The sequence below is a fragment of the Adiantum capillus-veneris genome, chromosome 24 (assembly GCF_014529385.1).
Source record: "Adiantum capillus-veneris isolate H3 chromosome 24, ASM1452938v2, whole genome shotgun sequence".
Classification (NCBI taxonomy): Eukaryota; Viridiplantae; Streptophyta; class Polypodiopsida; order Polypodiales; family Pteridaceae; genus Adiantum; species Adiantum capillus-veneris.
The window spans coordinates 61,464,322-61,483,631 of record NC_140954.1 but is presented as its reverse complement, the minus strand read 5'-3'; the positions used below and the strand labels follow the sequence as shown (position 1 = coordinate 61,483,631).

At 42.4% G+C, this 19,310-nt stretch overlaps 1 protein-coding gene across 1 annotated transcript in view; it reads left to right on the top strand.

Moving 5' to 3' along the window:
- Positions 1 to 6,561: 6,561 nt before the first annotated feature.
- LOC147426460 (uncharacterized) overlaps positions 6,562 to 19,310 on the top strand; it is a 38,706-nt gene continuing 25,957 nt past the window's right edge. Inside the window, exon 1 of the mRNA XM_086499343.1 lies at positions 6,562 to 6,733. Coding sequence (XP_086355469.1) covers positions 6,575 to 6,733 — 159 coding nt within the window. The 5' untranslated portion in view covers positions 6,562 to 6,574. The remainder of the gene's footprint in view (positions 6,734 to 19,310) is intronic.

The following is a 19,310-nucleotide window of genomic DNA, read 5'->3' as shown; positions in this document are numbered from 1 at the left end:
AAAAAGGAAAAATAAAGTAGGACTAACACGTGCTATATCGCACAACCCAAAGAGGACTGTAAGGGACCAATTTTGCAAAAAGATGACGATAAACATGGGTAGAAACACCGAGTTTTACCAATTTGTGTGTGTGTGTGTGCGCGCGCGTAGTTGTTCTAACATATATAATAAGACATAATTGAACTTTTTACATTCAAAAGACATCTGGCTTTAAAACAGAGGAGATGATAAGTACAAAACAATTCAGCTTTAGAATTAATTTTGTACAATGATTGTGGGAATGAAGCACCAATTTCAATATACAGTTTAAAGAACTTCCCAAGCAGTAGGTATATGTGTAATCCAGTGTTGGACAGCTTGCTAGCCAAAAAAAACTTTCCAAAATAAGATAGAGTCCTTACCTGCATCATCCAAACAAGACAACAGATACGTTAGCCTTGGATGTGTTTTATAGGTATCAGTGGACCATATCAGTTGTTATCCATGTCCATCTTACAAACTTAAAAAAAAAAAACTTACAAGCCTAGTCCAAGAGTAATTTATGTGTTTCCAAAATGTACATCTGTTTTCATAAAACCCCAAAGTTTTTAATAAAAAATACTATTATTTTGATTAGAAGGCCATTACCCCTTCTAATCCAAATGTCTTAATCCCCCATCTATCATTTTTTACCGGTTTATTTAAGTTATCTTTCAAGATTAATGAAGCTTCACCACAAGAAGCTATAAAGAAATCTTTTCTACATAGAAAATTCTTTTACTAGTTCAAAATATCAAGCTCATTTTAGTTTACGTAAATAGAGTTTATGCCCTTCCTGGTCCAAAGAATCCAAATAATTCCCCTTTGTATATCACTTACCTTAAGCATGTCAAGTGTCAATCCAATCCTTATGTCAAACCATGGAGGCAAAGGAGTAAGAGCCCACATGTTTTTTGCATTTTTGCATGTCCTTGTGAATGCCAAAGTACTGTAGCACCTTATCAAGACAGTCAATCCAGTAACTACAAGCAATCGGGCCAAAACAACCCCAAAACGAGATACCTTAAAAATCCAATACCTGTTAGGAGCCGGACCAAGCCCCCTAGTTTACCAAAAAGGTAGAACGATGCTCGTAATGCAACCAAGAGCGAGTCTTAAGCCAGAAGAAAACCCGGTGTAAAACACACCCCCTTTACAGATTTCAATAGTGTTAACGTAGTAGGGGTAAACATAGAAAACACCCCGCACCCCATAGTTTTTTTATATAATCAAACCCATACCAGTAAGCATTTAGGGCAAACACTCAATTTGACACGACTGATATTGTGCGACCTATAAAAAACCAGTAGAAAGCATAGGAAAAACCAATTCGTACCATAGACTATACTGCTACAATAGCACGCTATTGTCAATCACGGCCTTATTTGCAAAGCCATGTGGTAACAACATAACCCAGTATGGTCAGATTAGTCAACCGAAGAAAGGTAAACAATCCATGCCCAAAAAAACACATCATCTCATATACTCATAGCCTAACCAGGTCCATAACTAGGAGCCGTTAATGTAGAGCAGAAACAATATTACGAACTACCATATCAAAACAAGCTACAACGTAAAGAAACATAGTGCATTAGCACCCTCTTAAAAAAGAGAAAATTCATAAGTCTGCAAAAAATATATGCAAGGGCGGAGAAGCCAACCTGAGACACTTGCGTTGCAAGCTCCATACTTCAAAGTAACACAGCTACTCATTTTTTACTTAATGTAAGCAGAACAACAACCGAAAGCTAAGTGAGGGGCAGAGATGCGCCCTCACCTCTTTAAATAGAGGAAGGAGGACGGTCGTCTGGTCGGTGTGATGAGCAGAGCGCCATGAATGGAGAGGTCCCCACAGCTACAACGAGGTCGCCTATAGGCAGAATGAGAGAGCTATACAAGGTGCCTTCACGGCAAGTAATACCATAGGTAGTAAAACTGCCCCACTTTGTAAAAACCCCTTTTCCCCAGAAGGGTTAGTTCCTATGGTGGCCTCCTAATGTGGTGAAGTTAAAGGCGTCTAATTAAACTAATGATCCTTAGGTAATATAATGTGTGTGTGTGTGCGCGCGCGCGCCGCACCCGCACGTGAGAGAGAGGGGGGGGGGGATATCAACGACGAGAGCAAGTAGCACCCAAAGCTGAAGAAGACAATCCAGAGAAGTCAACATTGTTGAATGCAAACGAGAATTAAAGCATGGTTGTTGGTGGTTTCTGCTCCCCTTTACGTCATCTAGGCAATCTTACTGTCTCTGTGTTATGAGTAGCAATTTGTTCATAAATCCTCTCATGCATTAAGATTTTAATATAGTAACTAACCCAAGTAAGATTATCCACTATTGGTCTCTCCTCCATGCATCCCTAGGGTTGATTGAAAATGATATAAAAACCATTTGTCTATAAAGAGAAGATGGACACACATTGTCAAAGTGCACAGTGTTACCACGTATGTGGTAGTGATGTGTGTGAACACACTTAGGACCGTAAGGCCACTTTTTTTCTCACTAAGAGGGTTTTCCCCCTGGTGCATTGTATATATGCCCATCACTCTAGGGCTAACTTATCTTTCAAGTTGCATAGTAAGCAATACACTCTCTATTGTGTGCCTTGAGCGTCTTCATCGTCTCCAAGCTATATGTGCAGGGAATTGGTGTCAAGGGAGGTCACGTCTTTTTGTTACTGTCACTAGCACCCCTTTGCTCATACTCACAGATTTCTGCGAGATTTGGAAACCGTCAACGATTCTACTAATACTTTCAAATGGCTCGTAGAGCTCTTTGTGCTCAAATTTTTCATTCAGGCTCATTTTCGCCTCCGTTTGCACTACAAGTAATACTACACATGCAATTTCATCCTTTTGTGCAAATTTTTTGTCAATGCGATTTTCTTTTTCTTTATCCTCTCAAATCTTCTCTACCTCTTTGATCTTGAATTTAACTGAATCTAGGTATATGAGTGACTCATGAAGCACCTAGGGATGTGGCTCATCTCCTATTTGGTCTCCCACTAAGTGGATTCCTATATGTTGGAAATAGGGTTGCAGGGAAACACACACAACTTGGAGAAGATGAAGAAGCTCGAGGCACACAACAATGAGTATATTTCTTGGTGCACAATGGAAAGATGAGTTATCCCTAGAGTGATGGGCGTATATACAATGCACGGGAAAAAAACCTCCTAGTGAGGGAAAAACTGCCATGTCGGTCCTAAGTGTGTTCACACACATCACTACCACATGTATACGGTAACAAATTCCCCATGGGAGTGATGCAGTGAACAAGAGCTGGCACGTAGTGTATAGGGAAGTGTTGTGTCCTGAGTGCATGATCAATCCACAAAAAGAAGCAAGCCCATAGCTTTGCAAAAACCTTTGCAGATATGTTCACAAAGGCAATGCCTTTGTGAACATATCTGCAAGGTTGTCCTGTGTTGATGCATAAGCCAAGCTGATCTCTCTCGCTGAGAGTCTTTCTCTGACATACTGATAATGCACCTCAATGTGCTATGTGCGAGCATGAAATTTCGGTTCCTCGCATCTACCAATGCGCTATGATTTTCAATGTAGATGATGTTGGCAGTGTCCTGTCCAACACCCAAGTCAACCATAAGGTGTGTGAGCCATAGACACTCAATCGTAGTTGTGAAGAATGCCATGTACTCAACCTCACAACTGGAAATGTCCACAGTAGGTTGCTTCTTGCTCAACCATGATATGCATGAAGTCTCGAGCATGAAACAAAAACCACTTTGTGGACACTCGTGTGTCATAACAACCAACCCAATCTGAGCATGAAAAGGCATGTAAATCTGGAGGCAATGATCCCCCCTTGGGATAAAACAAGCCAATATGTAAAGTGCCACTCAAGTAGAAAGAACTTCTCTTGACAGCATGCCAATGCTTAGACCATGGGCTATGCATAAATCTGCTTACCTATGAGACTACAAACTGAATATTGGGCCTCGTATTACATACATAAATAAGGAATCCGATAGAAATCTGATAAAGAGTGACATCAGCACGATCACAAACATCATGAAGACTCAATTTCAAACCTATTTCTAAGGGAGTAGCAATTGGTTTGCAATCCTCAAGTCCAGCTTACATAGTGATGTCTCTATGTAGCTTGTTTGAGACAAGGCAGTACCACCATCACACTGCTTAAATTGTATCCCCAAGTAATGATCCAATAGCCCCAAGTCTTTCATCTTGAAAGTAGCTTGTTTGAGACAAGACAATACCACCATCAGAGTGCTTAAACTGTATACCCAAGTAATGATCCAACAACCCCAAGTCTTTCATCTTGAAAGTAGCATTCAAATTAGCTTTAAATATAGTAATTGTCTCATTCAAGCCAGTAATCAACAAATCATCCACATATAGAACAACGACAAGAAATACATCATCCTCACGCTTGACATACAAAGTGCTTTCAATTGGATTGTTACGAAAGCCTCGTTTAACCAAATGAGTCGCAATTTTCTCATACCAAGCACAAGGAGACTGCTTCAACCCATACAATTTTTTTAAAACATTTGCACACTTTGTCTTCTTGTCCTTTATGACAAAACCGTGAGGCTGTGTTACATATACTTCCTCAAATATATCACCATTCAAGAAAGCAGTAACAATGTGTTTGATTGATATACATCCCATCCAAAATGAGCTGCCAATGCACATAGAAATCGAACAATAGTCATATGACAAGTGGGAGCAAAAGTCTCTTCATAATCTATGCCTTCTACCTCGCATAACCTTTTGCAACAAGTTGAGCCTCGTAGCAATCAATCTCACCATACGTTTCAATTGTAAATCCACTTCACATTAATGGCCTTTTTTCCATGAGGAAAATCACATAAGTCCAGGTGTCATTTTCTATAAGTGCATCATATTCTGATTGCACGGTAGCGATCCAATTTTCTAAATTCTATGCTTCATCAAAAGAAAGAGGTTCCTTCTCATCACATAAACTAGAAATAGCCAAATCATAACAATCTAATGCATAAGATACATGCCAAGAACATGAAAGAGTACACCTAGACATAGGTGCATCCAATTTATTTTGTCACGCAAAGTATGCACCAGCCATTTAGGCATACCTCTAGCCTACTCATTCTTAGCTCTTTTCAAATCAAGTACATCATGTACATCTGCATGAGTAATAGGATGATTCATAGCACTTTCAAAAACCCCCATAGACTGTACATTTGCCTCATTGGGATTTTCATTCAAGTTTCCACTATCAAAAAGAGGTAGCAAACTGTCATAAATGTTCTGTGAGCTTACATTACTGTCTCTAGTACATGACAACAAAGGCTGAGCAGAATCTTCCACAAACACAACATCTCGTGAAACCAAGATGCATTTTGTTTGCGGATGGTGTAACCTGTGACCTGCTTTCAGTACTATAAGCAACAAATATGCATTTAACAACCTTATCATCCAATTTTTTGCGCTACGTTTGTGGCACCAAAGCATAAGCTAGACAACCAAAAACGTGCATGTGATCAATAGATGGCTTCTTCAAAACGAATGCTTGGAGATAGCTTTGCCACATTCGTTTTGACAACAAGCCATCTCCATAAGCGACTTGCTTTTGTTTCAGCAACACCATTTTGCTGAGGTGTATATGGCATTATACATTGGTGTTTTATCCCATGATTAGCCAAAAATACATTACACTCATGAGACATATACTCCCCCCCCAATTTGAACAGAGGGTGCCCATGAAACATTTATAGAAATTTTCATCCATAGCCAGAAATTGCTTGAGGCACATGAGCAATTCGGACTTAGCTTTAAGCGGATACACCCATGCATGCCTGGAGTAATAATCGATGAAGGTCACAAAGTATATGTAAATGCCCAAGGACGGAGTTTGCATAGGCCCACAAACATCACTATGCACAAGTTGCAATCTACCTCTCTCTCTCTCTCTCTCTCTCTCTCTCTCTCTCTCTCTCTTAGGGTGCGCACATGCACCCATATTTGCTCGTCGGTCGGTGAAGATTCCATGCTGCCTCACCACAAATGTTGAGGTTAGCGTATCGCCCTTCGAATGGTCTTCTGCTGCCGCAGTAGTCGAAAAGTATTGCCCTTCCCCTAGCCGTTTGCAACGGCGCTCAAGCGGTGGCAAGCTATTATTAGTGATACCTGCTTGTGCGACCTCCTAAGCTCTGCAGATCCTTACGTAGCCTGCCTCGCCATGGTTTCTGTAGCTGCTACAACCACTCCAAGTGCTGCAGAATCCACCAAGGTTGACAAGCACTGCATATAACCCGCCAAGGTTGACACCGGTCCAGGCCAAACCTTTGGCATGTGCGCAGGATGGCGGCCAATGGCGTCCGGTGAAACTGCTACCGCCTATGCATGTGCGCAAACAAGGTCGTAGCGATGGTGGAGAGTCCCTGAGTTGTGAACGGTCGGCAACTTGCATGTGCGTAGGCGCTCTCTCTCTCTCTCGCGCACAAAGGCTTCTCTCAATTTTGGAGTTTAGCTTTCTTGTGGCAGATTTCGACACTCGTAAAGGGCTACCCCTTCCACCAAATTACGTTAGTTTAGATGAGAGGATTTTTAAAGAAATGCTACTCACAACACAGAGACAGTAAGATCGCCCAGGTGACGTCAGCCATGCCCGACTTCTCCTTTGCGTTCGACAATGTCGACTTCTCTGATCGTCTGCTTCAGTTTCAGGTGTTGCCTGCTCCCGCCGATAACCAGGTCTCTCTCTCTCTCTCTCTCTCTCTCTCTCTCTCTCACACACACACACACACACACACACACACAGAGAGAGAGAGAGAGAGAGAGAGAGAGAGAGAGAGAGAGAGAGAGAGAGAGAGGATGCTAGAAAGAAACTGTCTGGCCATTTTACCAGCGTGAAGGCCTGGAAAAGAGCAACTTTTATGCCCACTATACTTAGCCCGTAGAATTGACCAAGACTTATGAATTTCAACTTAGAGTGAAATTCATGAATGCGTTAACACCATAGCTTTAGAGCTCAAGGTTTTATGAACCCTAATCTATGCGTGCTTTTATTGCAAACATCAATCTAAGACCGCTATGCCAAGGTGTCATGAAATGCATCATTGTGTTGTAAGATCAAAGTATTTTCGACGTCAAACATAGAATCATGCAACAGTTTGGAGAGTGCTTCTTCTCTTTGTGTTCAATTGGGCTGATTATAGGCTTATGTAATAGTGTCGGTTATAAATGAAGGGCCCTTTCAATATGGTTTGTAGTTCTTTCACTATTTGGAACAAAAAAGATAGGATAGTATGATTTGTAATTTTTTTACTAGTTGGAATAAAAAATATAGGATAGATTGCAGTGTTTGAAGATAATAAAGGTGAGTGTGAAGGAGTACGAGCGGAAGTGTGACGCGAGAGAGAGTGCGAGAAGAAGAGCACGACGATATGGTGAACTCGCTCTACTGTAATGTGTAGAGCATAGTGAGTTCTTATTAGGTTTTTACAAAAGAATATGTGTACATACCTGGCGGCCCGCCCACTTACCTGGGCGACCACATTGGGCTTTATACCCCAACAACCTCCCACTTAAAGTCCAATGTGGTACTTTAAGTGTGAGAGAAGCTACTATACAAGCTAATATACAAGAGATGTAGAGAAGTGATGTACTATCCTACACCTAACTGCTTGTGAAAATGCGCAAACCTCTCTGAGGGAAGTCCTTTTGTAAGTAGATCAGCAGGATTTTCTGTGGTGTGAACTTTGACAAGTTGAAGTTGCTTATCCTCGAGCATTTCCCTGATGAAATAATACTTCACATCCACATGCTTTGTCTTTGAGTGATAAACTGGATTGCGAGCCAATTGTATAGCACTTTGACTATCACAATATAACACTGGCATCTCTTCTTTGATTCCCAAATCTGTTACTAGTCGATTAAGCCAAATTGATTCTTTGCATGCCTCTGATGCTGCAACATATTCAGCCTCTGTAGTAGACTGAGTAACACAATCTTGTAATCTAGAACGCCATGATACTGCTCCACCAGCCAATGTAAAGACATACCCTGACGTAGACCTTCGGTTGTCTAAGTCACCTGCATAATCTGAGTCTGTAAAACCCTTTACACTTAGCTCCTGACTCCCATAGCATATACGCATACTCTTTGTAGCTTTCAGGTATCTCAATATTCCTTTCATTGCCTCCCAATGTTTCTTGCCTGGGTTTGACATGTATTGACTTACTACTCCCACTGCAAATGCAATGTCTGGGCGAGTAGCAATCATTGCATACATCAAACTACCCACTGCAGACGCATATGGAATCTTATTCATTTCAGCCTTTTCTTCCTCAGACACAAGACAATCTTGTTTGCTAAGTTTCACATATGGTGGCAATGGAACACTCAATGCCTTTCCCTTCTCCATATTGAAACGTTGCAAAACCTTGTCAATATACTCTGTTTGAGATAACCAAATCAACTTCTTTGATCTGTCTCTCTCAATGCGCATACCAAGTATATGACTTGCCTCACCCATGTCTTTCATGTCAAGCGATTTTGCCATCTTTGACTTCAAAGCTGAAATTTCTTTTAAGTGCTTGCCAGCAATCAACATGTCATCCACATACAAAATAAGGATCAACCAACTACTATCCTTAGCCTTCTTTGTATATAGACAATGATCGAATTCACTACGTTTGTAGCCTTGAGAAAGCATAAACTTGTGGAATTTATGGTACCATGCCCTCGGTGATTGTTTTAAGCCATAAAGACTCTTTAACAATTGGCATACCCAATCTTCCTTGCCTTTCTCAACAAACCCTTTTGGCTGTTGAATGTAAATTTCCACATCTAAATCACCATGCAAGAACGCTGTCTTGACATCCATTTGGTGCAACACCAAATCTAATATGGCAATCAATGCAAGAAAGCATCTCAATGTAGTCATCTTGACCACCGGAGAGAAGACTTCATCAAAGTCAATGCCTTGTTCTTGCTTAAAGCCCTTGGCAACAAGCCTTGCTTTGTACTTTGGCTGACTATCATGAGTGGTGATCTTATACCTGTAAACCCATTTACAAGGTAGAGCCTTTTTGCCCTGTGGTAATTTAACTAGCTTCCATGTCTAGTTTTTATGCAGAGATGTCATCTCTGACTGCATGGCCAATTGCCAATTCCCGGAGTCCTTCATTTGCACTGCTTCCTTGTAACATGAAGGCTCATTGCAATCAGTCAACATGACATAATTCATAGATGGAACAAACCTATCAGGAGGTCGCGTGACACGTCCAGATCTACGCACAATAGGTGGCTCAGGCTCAGCCACAACCTGTGGTTCCACTTTATCCTGTCCTTGCTCCTCTTGAGCCCTGACATTATGTCTTGCACGTGCAGTCTTGCACGTGCAGGTCCATCTTCTTGGAAGACAACTCTTCTAATCTCGTCAACCCTCTCTGGTTTAGAATGATATTTGGATTCATTAAAGTGAACATCATTGCTGCGGACAACCTTTCTGGATTCGGGATCCCAAAGTCTGTACCCCATCTCACCAGAATTACCATAGCCTAGAAAGATGCACTTTCTACTCTTTGGCTCAAGTTTGTTCCTAAATTCCTTTGGAACGTGAGTATATGCCTCACAGCCAAAGACTCTGAGATGCTTGTATGAGGGCATTTTGCCTGACCATACCATCTCTGGCACTGAATCCTTCTGCAAAACCTTGCTAGGAGATCTATTTACAAGATGAACAGCTGTTGATATAGCTTCAGCCCAAAACCCATTTGGCAGCTGTGCTTTAGACAACATACTTCTGATCTTCTCTTATATGGTCCTATTCATCCTCTCAGCAACACCATTTTGAGGAGGATTGTAAGGAGCACCTTTTGACTCACAAAAGTCCTGAAAGGCCTTTGAAACATACTCTCCACCATTGTCAGTGCGTAAGCATTTAAGCTTCTTGCCACTTTGATTCTCCACAAGTGTCACAAACGTTTTGAAAACACTAAACGCTTCATCCTTGTGCTTGAGAAAGTAAACCCATACTTTCCTGGAGTATCATCTATAAATGTCATAAAGTAAGAAGCTCCCCCTAGAGATAGGTTAGGCATAGGTCCACACAAATCACTATGAACAAGTGCCAACTGTGTATCTCTTCTACTGCTTCTATGCTTATGTGGCTGCTGTGTTTGCTTATCATACAGACAATGTTCACAGAATTCAAAATCATTAAATGAAAAGCTAGGCAAATAACCAGAACGAGACAAGATTTCCATTCCCTTCTTGGACATATGTCCTAACCGGCTATGCCACAAAGAAACGTTCGGCTGCTCGGTTACATTGATTACATTTTTATGGACATTTGATACATAAATCATGTAAAGTCCTCCAGACTTTACTCCATGTGCTACTGTCATAGAACCCTTGGATATCTTCCACATGTTGTGTCCAAAAGTGGTGACGTAGCCAGCATCATCAAGTAAACCTGTGCTCATCAAGCTCTTTGTAATTGCGGGAACATGTCTCACATTCTTCAGCGTGAAAGAAGAGCCATTCTGAAACTTCAATTGAACATCTCCAACACCTAAGATCTCACATGTCTGCCCATTGCCTAGCCGAACATGATCTTTAGTGGTCACATAAGAGGTAAACCACTCCTTGTTTGGAGACACATGAAGTGATGCCCCTGAGTCTATAATCCAGTCACTCAGTGCATTTCCATCAGATGCTGTAAGAAGAGTTGAGTCCATTGTATTCTTCAAGAAGTAGATGTCTCCTGACACTAGGCTGTCATCCTCTGCAACAGTGTTTGTCACATTTATTTCTTGAATTTTCACTGAGGACTTGTTCTTCTCACCATGGTCTTCAGCTTTCTCTTTGCCTTTTTCTACTTTCTATTCTCTGCAGTCTCTTTTCATGTGACCCTTCTTGCCACAATGGTAGCATTCTATGTCACTCTTGCCTTTAGCACTGTGGGACTTGCTACGAGACCGATTCCTCTTTCCACCTTTGTACTTTTCTTTGGTCCTTCCCCTGACAACTAAGGCAGTTCCTTTGCCTTTGTTCATTGTCTTTCTATTGGTTTCTTCAGTAAGCAGACTTCCTTCTACACCTGCTATGTTCAAACCATCTGGAGGTGCAGAATTACTCAAAGCTGTGCGAGAAGTGTCCCAACTTTCCGGCAATGTGATCAACAGGAACATAGCTCTAACAGGTTCATCAAACTTGACACCTTGAGCTGACAACTGACTATAGATTGTGTTGAATTCATTCAGATGATTGGACATAGGTGTCCCTTCTTTCATCTTCAAGTCAACAAGCTTCTTAAGCCAGTATACCTGTGAAGCTGCACTCTGCTTCTCATAAAGATCACTCAGCTTTAACCATTCTTGATAAGCCGACATCTCGTCTGCTACATTGAAGTAAACGCTTTCTGCCAAAGTCAGCATAATGGTAGAAAGTGCCAATTTATCCATTTCGCTCCATTCATCTTCGTCCATATCTTCTGGTTTTATCCCCTTGAGCTTTATAGGTTTTATCTGCTTCTTTTGTACCAACACGTGCCAAATCTGCTTCTTCCACAATGGGAAATTGGTTCCATCCAGCTTCTTGATATTGTAAAGAGCAGTGTCCTGTGATCCAGCCATAGCTACGCTTCACAGTGGTTTACTTTCCTGGGAAAAATTGGGCAGAGTTTCCCCTGTAAACTGACCTCTGAACCAATATCAACCTGTCAAATGAACCAAGAAAGCTTCAGATTGTGCATGAATTTCGGCAGAGTCTCCTTTGTAAAATGGCTCTGATGTATTCAAAAACAGACCAAAAAACAGCTCAAAAAACACTGTCTCTCTGACACTGTAAGCTGCGGGTAAACCTGTCCTGCACCTGTACTATCTCTCACTGTCCTGTCACTGTCCTATAAGCATAGATTGTGACAATGCCTCAACGGCAGTAAAGCAAAGATGCAATCCCAACTGTCTAACTCACAGTCAATACATCCTAGCTGCCTATCTAAGGGTGCTCGAGGGATCGCTCCAAGACTTGTATCACCGAAAGGATCTCAACATTCGAGAATCCCCCAGCTCAATAAAACCTCACTCGACCCTCAACAAAGGCTGCAGTAAATCTGACAGTTCATAGACTTCCCACAAAGTCATACATCCACAAATTTCCCACTGTATGCTGTAACCGCTGCGGCGGTTGTTTGCTGCGTGACTCACAGCCAGCAAACCCTCAACAAACATACATCATCTCTGACAATACATCCCATGTGGAAGTACCTGCAATGTCAGGATGAAATCTGGAATATCAAGCAGCAAACACAAGCTACCTGATGAACTAGTGGATGTCGCCTACAGTCTGTGCGTAGATGCGCCCGTGTCGTATGTGACACGCCTCTAAGAACTGTGAGCCGTCCTTCGATGTGTAGACCGCCACAAATCAACACTCTGGGAGTGTCGATATCCTCAGCACCTGCATTCGTAGGCCGAAAAACCCCAAATTTGCAGAGTCGGATCTGCACCCGCCGAGACCACGTAGTCGAAAATGGCCTGCGTAGACCTTTGTCGAAGCCGAACGGTGGCCGAGATAACCTCAGAATGAAATTCTAAGAACACCTAGCCCTTCGGGCTGTCCCACAGGATTTGGGGCCGTGTCTTCGCCTGTCGAATTTCACTCCAATCTGAGCTGGTGACTCTAGCCTCCTGCAGTGCTGCCCTGAGCCTTGATCTGAACTCTGATACCAGTTGAAGGAGTACGAGTGGAAGTGCGACGCAAGAGAGAGTGCGAGAAGAAGAGCACGACGATATGGTGAACTCGCTCTACTGTAATGTGTAGAGCATAGTGAGTTCTTATTAGGTTTTTACAAAAGAATATGTGTACATACCTGGCGGCCCGCCCACTTACGTGGGCGACCACATTGGGCTTTATACCCCAACAGAGTGTCTGTGTTCTATGAAAGGATCTTGAAAAGTTAGTGTGGGGAGTTATAAACAGAGAGATGAAAGCGGGAGCATAGTCACTAGAGAAAGGAGAAGGGGTGGCTATTAAAATATCAATACACAACTAAACACGGTGTATCTAAAATTTTTTGTCACCATAGGCCATTCAAGGCAAAATCTGTGGGCTTAAATGATGTCTAAAATATGAGTGCATAACAGTATCATAATATTGTATAAATTTCAGTGTATCAAGGCAGACCGAAAGATGGAGAGGGAGAGAAAGAGAGCTGACACCAGTCATCAGCCTTTGTATATGGGAAACCATGTATTAAAAAAATTAGGAGTACTTTATCACATGTTCTTGTGTTTTATGGAACCATGATTAATTGGACATGCCTCCATTCGTAAGTAGGGAAGTATGAAATGGTCATGTGAAATGCTTCACCTTATAATAGGGAAGTACGAATGGGATATGTCACATGCTTGCAAAGCATGATGAGTTATATTTCATTTACCTTCAGAAGAGAGAAAATGGTAGTATACGAAGTGTCTAGAACGGATGGATTCACCTTAGAGGCACACAATAAGAATGTGTTTTGATGGCATTCATCAAGTGTTGTTTTTGGAAATGCTTGAATATTGAAGCATTCATACATAAAAACATTGAGCTTTCCATACAGAATTTGAAAAAATGGATCCCGGAATTGGAATCAAAATGTTCACAAACCTCCTGGATTGTTTTTTAATGGTGTGGCACCGAACGTGCTCGCCAGTAGAGCTCAACGACTTTGTCTTAAGTGACACCTTCTAATTCTGCTCAGAAATTCGAGTTACAACTCGCTCTTGCCATTCATCTTCCATGGTGGGCTCTACATGCACGCTCTCTCTCTCTCTCTCTCTCTCTCTCTCTCTCTCTCTCTCTCTCTCTCTCTCTGTGCAGCTCATATTAGAAAGGAGGGCATCATAGGGAAGAAGGTACTGCTCAAGATATCGCGTGAAGGGGAACGAAAACATTGTTGAATTTTTCTTCACGAAAGGACTTCACTCTCGTGCATTCAACGCGCAAGAGAAGATAACCGATTGTGTGACCCATTGGTAGGCCATTGGGGTAGCGCATAGACAGGTGAGTTTCTCTAACTCTTATGTGTGCTCATGAGAGCATGTGAAAAGGAGGGGAAACCAAGAAGCTTGTTTGCTACTCGTTTGTTGGTGACTCCATGCTAAAATTCAGCTCATATACTTTGTAATTTTGTGGAGGAATAAGTCATATGCTTGTGAAGGGGCTCAACCGTTGTGCGTCATTGGTGTGTTGTTTCAATCTCTCTCTCTCTCTCTAGGGATAGTTTCCTACGACGTTAAAACTCTCTTCTTCTTCTTCTCTCTCTCTCTCTCTCTCTCTCACTTTATTTCTCTCCTCGCCTCTATTAAGTTATTGCTGAATGTTAAAGAGTGTCAAATTCAGCCATATCTATTTTGCAAGCGTGATTAAAAGCGAAAAGCTTTGTGGAGTTTGCAAAGCTGAATTTTTCACATCCCAAAAGAAAAGAACTTGTATCCTTTTTCTATCAGTCTTAAATTTTTTTCTTTTGTAAAATAAGATAGCTAGAACAGTATGATCACTGATGAGTAGTCCCATATTATGGTGGACCCATGTAGTGGGTTAGAACATAGATAGTGCACACCCTCACCTAGATAACCCAACAGGGCGCTTGTGACTTGTGACTTGTAACTCGTGCATATCAGGATTATACTTGCACATAGAAAGGGTTGATGCCTTGGAGTGTGGGCTAGATCCGCCAGAAAAGACAGTTACAATCAATAAGATGGCATGATCATGAAGATTGCTCATTATGCACTGTATTGTGCTCGAAAAGAGCTTTCATATGATACCCATATTGACGTGTGTTTTTAGCAATTGCAAGATGGAAGCTTCTAGAAGATTCTAGGAGGTTCTAGAAGGGAGATTTCTAAAAGGAAGGTTCCGAAAGGAGGACAAGTGACAAAACACTTGTCACAAACTTTCCAGAAGATGGCACTTGTCAAAAAGCTTTCAAAGGAAGAGACAAGTGTGTGGACACTTGTCACACCAACTTTATCTCTTACTAAACACTTATCACAATCCTCTTCAACTTTTCTCTTTTTTTCTTGAGGCAACTTCCTTATAAATAAAGCCTTTTATCTCTCATTTCACATCTCCTAGTTGCTGAATTTTTCTCTACTATTAGCCCAAGAAGCCCCCTTCACTACCATCACCATCTCTCTCTACGTCTAATTTTCCCTCATCCTCAAGAAGCCGTCTCTCTCTCTCTCTCTCTTTGCGTTTTGGTATTTCTTTATATTGCTTGAACAAGGTACACCTTGTGGCTCTTGCTCTGCACCTGCCTGCGGTAGAATGCCAGAGTGAGAGCCACAGTTCATATTTAAAGGCCCTTGGCCATTCAAAAGCAATTACATGAAAACTTAAAGTTCTAAAAGCATATGTTGTCCAAAAGCTGCCAGCCCGCAAAACGCGGAAATACGTACATGCTGCCACGTGGCAGTTGTTAGCACAATTCACGGAAATCTGCCACGTCAGCAGGCTAGCGCAAATTGTGGAAATCCGTACTACTCTTCCATGTCATCAGTTGGTATGCAAAAGAGCCCGCGTGTGTGTGTGTGTGTGCGCGCACTTGCGCTGGTCCTGCTTTATTCATCGGACGGGGTCCCATAAGTTGGTGGGAACTTCTTCTGCTTCTTCTTCTTCTACTGCTGCTTCTTAGGGTTTAGGCCCCTTGACCGGGACGTGCAGGTTGGCTCCATTCTTCAGTCGCTTGACACGTCAGCAGTTTGTGACATCCCCCTTCTTGAAAGAAAGTAATTGTCGGCGATTACAGTATATCTGCAAAACAACTCAAAGTAGCTAAAAATTTCCGAGGGTCATTTCGAGGGATATTCTGAGGGTCAATGAGTTTTCTCATTCCAAATTGGAGCTCTTGATATCCTGGGTCGTTGGCTTCCCAGAAAAACCTCATCCAATAAGGAATATTCAGTGGTTGGCACATGTCACATGCACATCTAGCCCTATGTGCATGTGGACAAGCTACTTCAGGTCTAGGTTCAGGTCAGCTTAGGAAGTGTTCTGGCACCTTTGTGAGCCTGTGCGCAGGCAGTGCATCTCTAGGCACTTAGAGTAGTTGCATATCCTCTGGTTGCACACAATATGATCATCAGCATGACATTCAATACCCATTATGAGCATTTTACAGTGCATAGAACCCATTTTCCCAATTTACTCATTTTCACTTATTTATTAACAAGTGACGTTGTTGGAAAACTGAGTAGGCAATTTGCTAAGTCTCTATAAAAGAAACCTAGCGCTAGCACTTTCTGGCAGAAGAAGCAGAAGAAGTTCCAGCAACTTGCAGTGCTCCTTCTCAGCAAGACCGGTAGAGAGCCTAGCGTTTTCAGCCAACAAGAACTCATGGCGTTTTCTGTAGGCAGATCAGCCCCAGCGTTTCTGGCGTTTCCTGCAGCAGATCAAGTCTAGCGTTTTGGAGTTCCAAGACGCCAGATCAGCCAAGTACATCAGCGTTTTCAGTTTTCAGCATTCAGCCATTGCAGATTTAGCCCCTAGCCTCGCAGATCTCACCTACCCGGAGCTGATCCTCGCTGTACCGTCGAGTCAGCCAGCGTTTTCAGATTCAGTCCGACGTCCGCAGATTTCAGCATCTGCGTTTTCAGCGCATCGTCGTCCTCGCCGACAGTGTCAAAGATCAACCAAAAGTCAGCGTTTTTGCATATTTCAGTAGTTCAGCCCTAGCGTTTTCAGATTTCAGCTGGTCTTCGTCGTCGTCATCATTGTCGTCTACATCGTCGGCAAGTCCATTGCATCTAGACCATTGTACCAGATTTGTGCAATCAATAGCATAGACCTCTCTCGCCATAAAGAGGGGGGCCCTTGGAGGAGGGTTTGAGAACCGTCTGGTGTCGTATTCTTCTCTCTCTCTCTCTCTCTCTCTCTCTCTCTCTCTCTCTCTCAGTCTCAACACCTTCATTCACAGTAGCATTCACTTTGTTTGTGATCATTGCACTCTCTCACTAAAGGAACGGAAGGCTCTCCCTTCCGTAAGTAAAAGGAACCCTTGAGCACAGTTCGGACCTTGTCTTGAGCAAGATCAACATTCACTTCCGCTGCACCTTACATTGGTATGAGAGCTCTGTGTGTGTTGCACCTGACATTGGTATCAGAGCATATCAGGTTCGATGTCGAAGTCCTCGACCCCCTAGATCTCAACAAGGCGGTAGCGATTTGCTCTCGCACAGGAGATGAAGCACAACAAAGGCAAGCCTAAGGAGAACAAGTCTTCTTACAGTACCTCTCAGACTCCTTAGAACTTGCAGAACGGTAAGAATGATAACTCTTCTAGCCAATCTTCCTCTAATCCTTCGGAAAAGAACTCTCAAAATGAATGTAAGGGTAAAGCTAAAAGACCTGCTAAACCTAAGCTAACGCCGGATGAAAAAGCTGCACAAGGAATTATAGGAGGATACATAACGGCAACAGAACAAGTAATTTATGCTAAGGAAGGTTGATGTTATCAATGTCACGTCAAGGCTCATATAAAGAATACGTATCCTAAGAACCCATCCAGCGAACCTAAAGAAGCCACAAAACCCACATCCTCTGTTAATGCCATAAATGAGAACACTAGTGTGTACGAAGTTTCTCATGATCCTCTAGTTGATGAGTGTTTCATGAAGTGTTATGGTCATGTGAATGGTCAACGCATGGTGATCTTGTTTGATTCCGCCAGTATGCATGATGTGATTGGTGCCTCTCTTATAGAAAGAGCCCTCTTGGAGGTTAGCGAGACATCTCCTCTCGAGGTGTCGGGCTTCGCTCCTGGTATGGACTCTCTCATTACACGAGAGTGCCTTGATGTGTTATTCACTGCTCAACAAGCTTCCTTCTGTAGAAAATTTGTAGTGTGTCCTCTTTCAGGATGTGATATGATTTTGAGCATTAGATGGTTTCTGTTAGCATGACCCTCTCATTGATTGGGCAGACTCACTCTAATGCCAAAAGTGACACTCCCATTGTCATTCGTGGTGAGGAAGTCATTCATTCTTTACCTCTCATTTCTAATGTGTAGGCAAAGCTTGAAAAGAAACAGGAGAAGGAGACTCTCTCAGTCCTTTCTTCTCCGACACACGACACACATTTTTTGCATGATAGAGATGTGATTGTTTGCAAGGATAATGGTTTGAATGATGATTTTTCTAGTAAAGCTAACCTCATTGCAGATACGATCAGTCACGCAGGACCGATCTTGGCTTTCGTGTCAAGATCCAATGAAATCACTCAGGAAGTGTAACAGACTTGGACACTCCAAGTCGAGAATCTACCCCGACAGCACAAATAAACACTTCAAAACAGTTCACAGTTCACAATTGATCTAAACACTGGCCCGACGGAGTTCCATGCCTAGAGATATTGGCCCCAAAGACTGGCGCCCCTTTCGGTATTTCTTTTTGTATTAATCTGTGCTCAAAGTACAAGAATGCGGGCAGGCACTCACACTCAAGACTCTGTGTCCAGATGCTTTGAGTTGTGAGTGGCCTACCCACTTATTTAAAGAGTACAAGGGATGCCAAAAGCAGAGCCCTCAAAAGCTGAAAATCAAAAGCTTTTAAAATAAAGCAAAAGCTTTCTCTTTCAAGAGAGCCCCCAAAATAAAACAAAGGAGTTCTTTCTTCTCTTTCTTAGGCTTTAATAAAATAAAGCAAGCCCAAAAAGCAAAAGCTGGCTCTCTCTCTCTTTCAATTGCGTAGAAAAGCAAAAGACCAAAAGCTGCCGCAAACTATTGCTTGTCCGTGAAATGGGCCGCAAATCGCGGAGGTCCGTACATGCTGCCACGTATCGGCAGGGCGTAAGTTCCGGGACTGCGCCACGGGTGTGTGTGTGAGTACTAGGCAGCCACGTCACCCCCTTTTCTGTGGGCAGTTTATGTGTGTTCCGGGTAGCCACATCACTAGTTTGTGACATACCCACCTCTTGAAAGCATTGTAAATTGCCCTCGATTTACAATGTGTGTTCCGGGTAGCCACGTCACCAGTTTGTGACATACCCACCTCTTGAAAGCATTGTAAATCGCCCTCGATTACGCCTGCAAAACAGACAGAAGCCATAAACTGTCTTAGCAGACACTGACTGTTAGTACCTACGCACTAGGAATACACATTTAGCACATGTACCAATCGACAGTCACATCACACGACATCACATGACATCACTAGACATCACAGGACATCACATGACAAATCACATTCAACATTCATTCGGATCTTAGACCATGATTTATCAGCAATGCAATTAGCAATTGCATCTAGATCCACTCAGGACCTCATAGATGCCC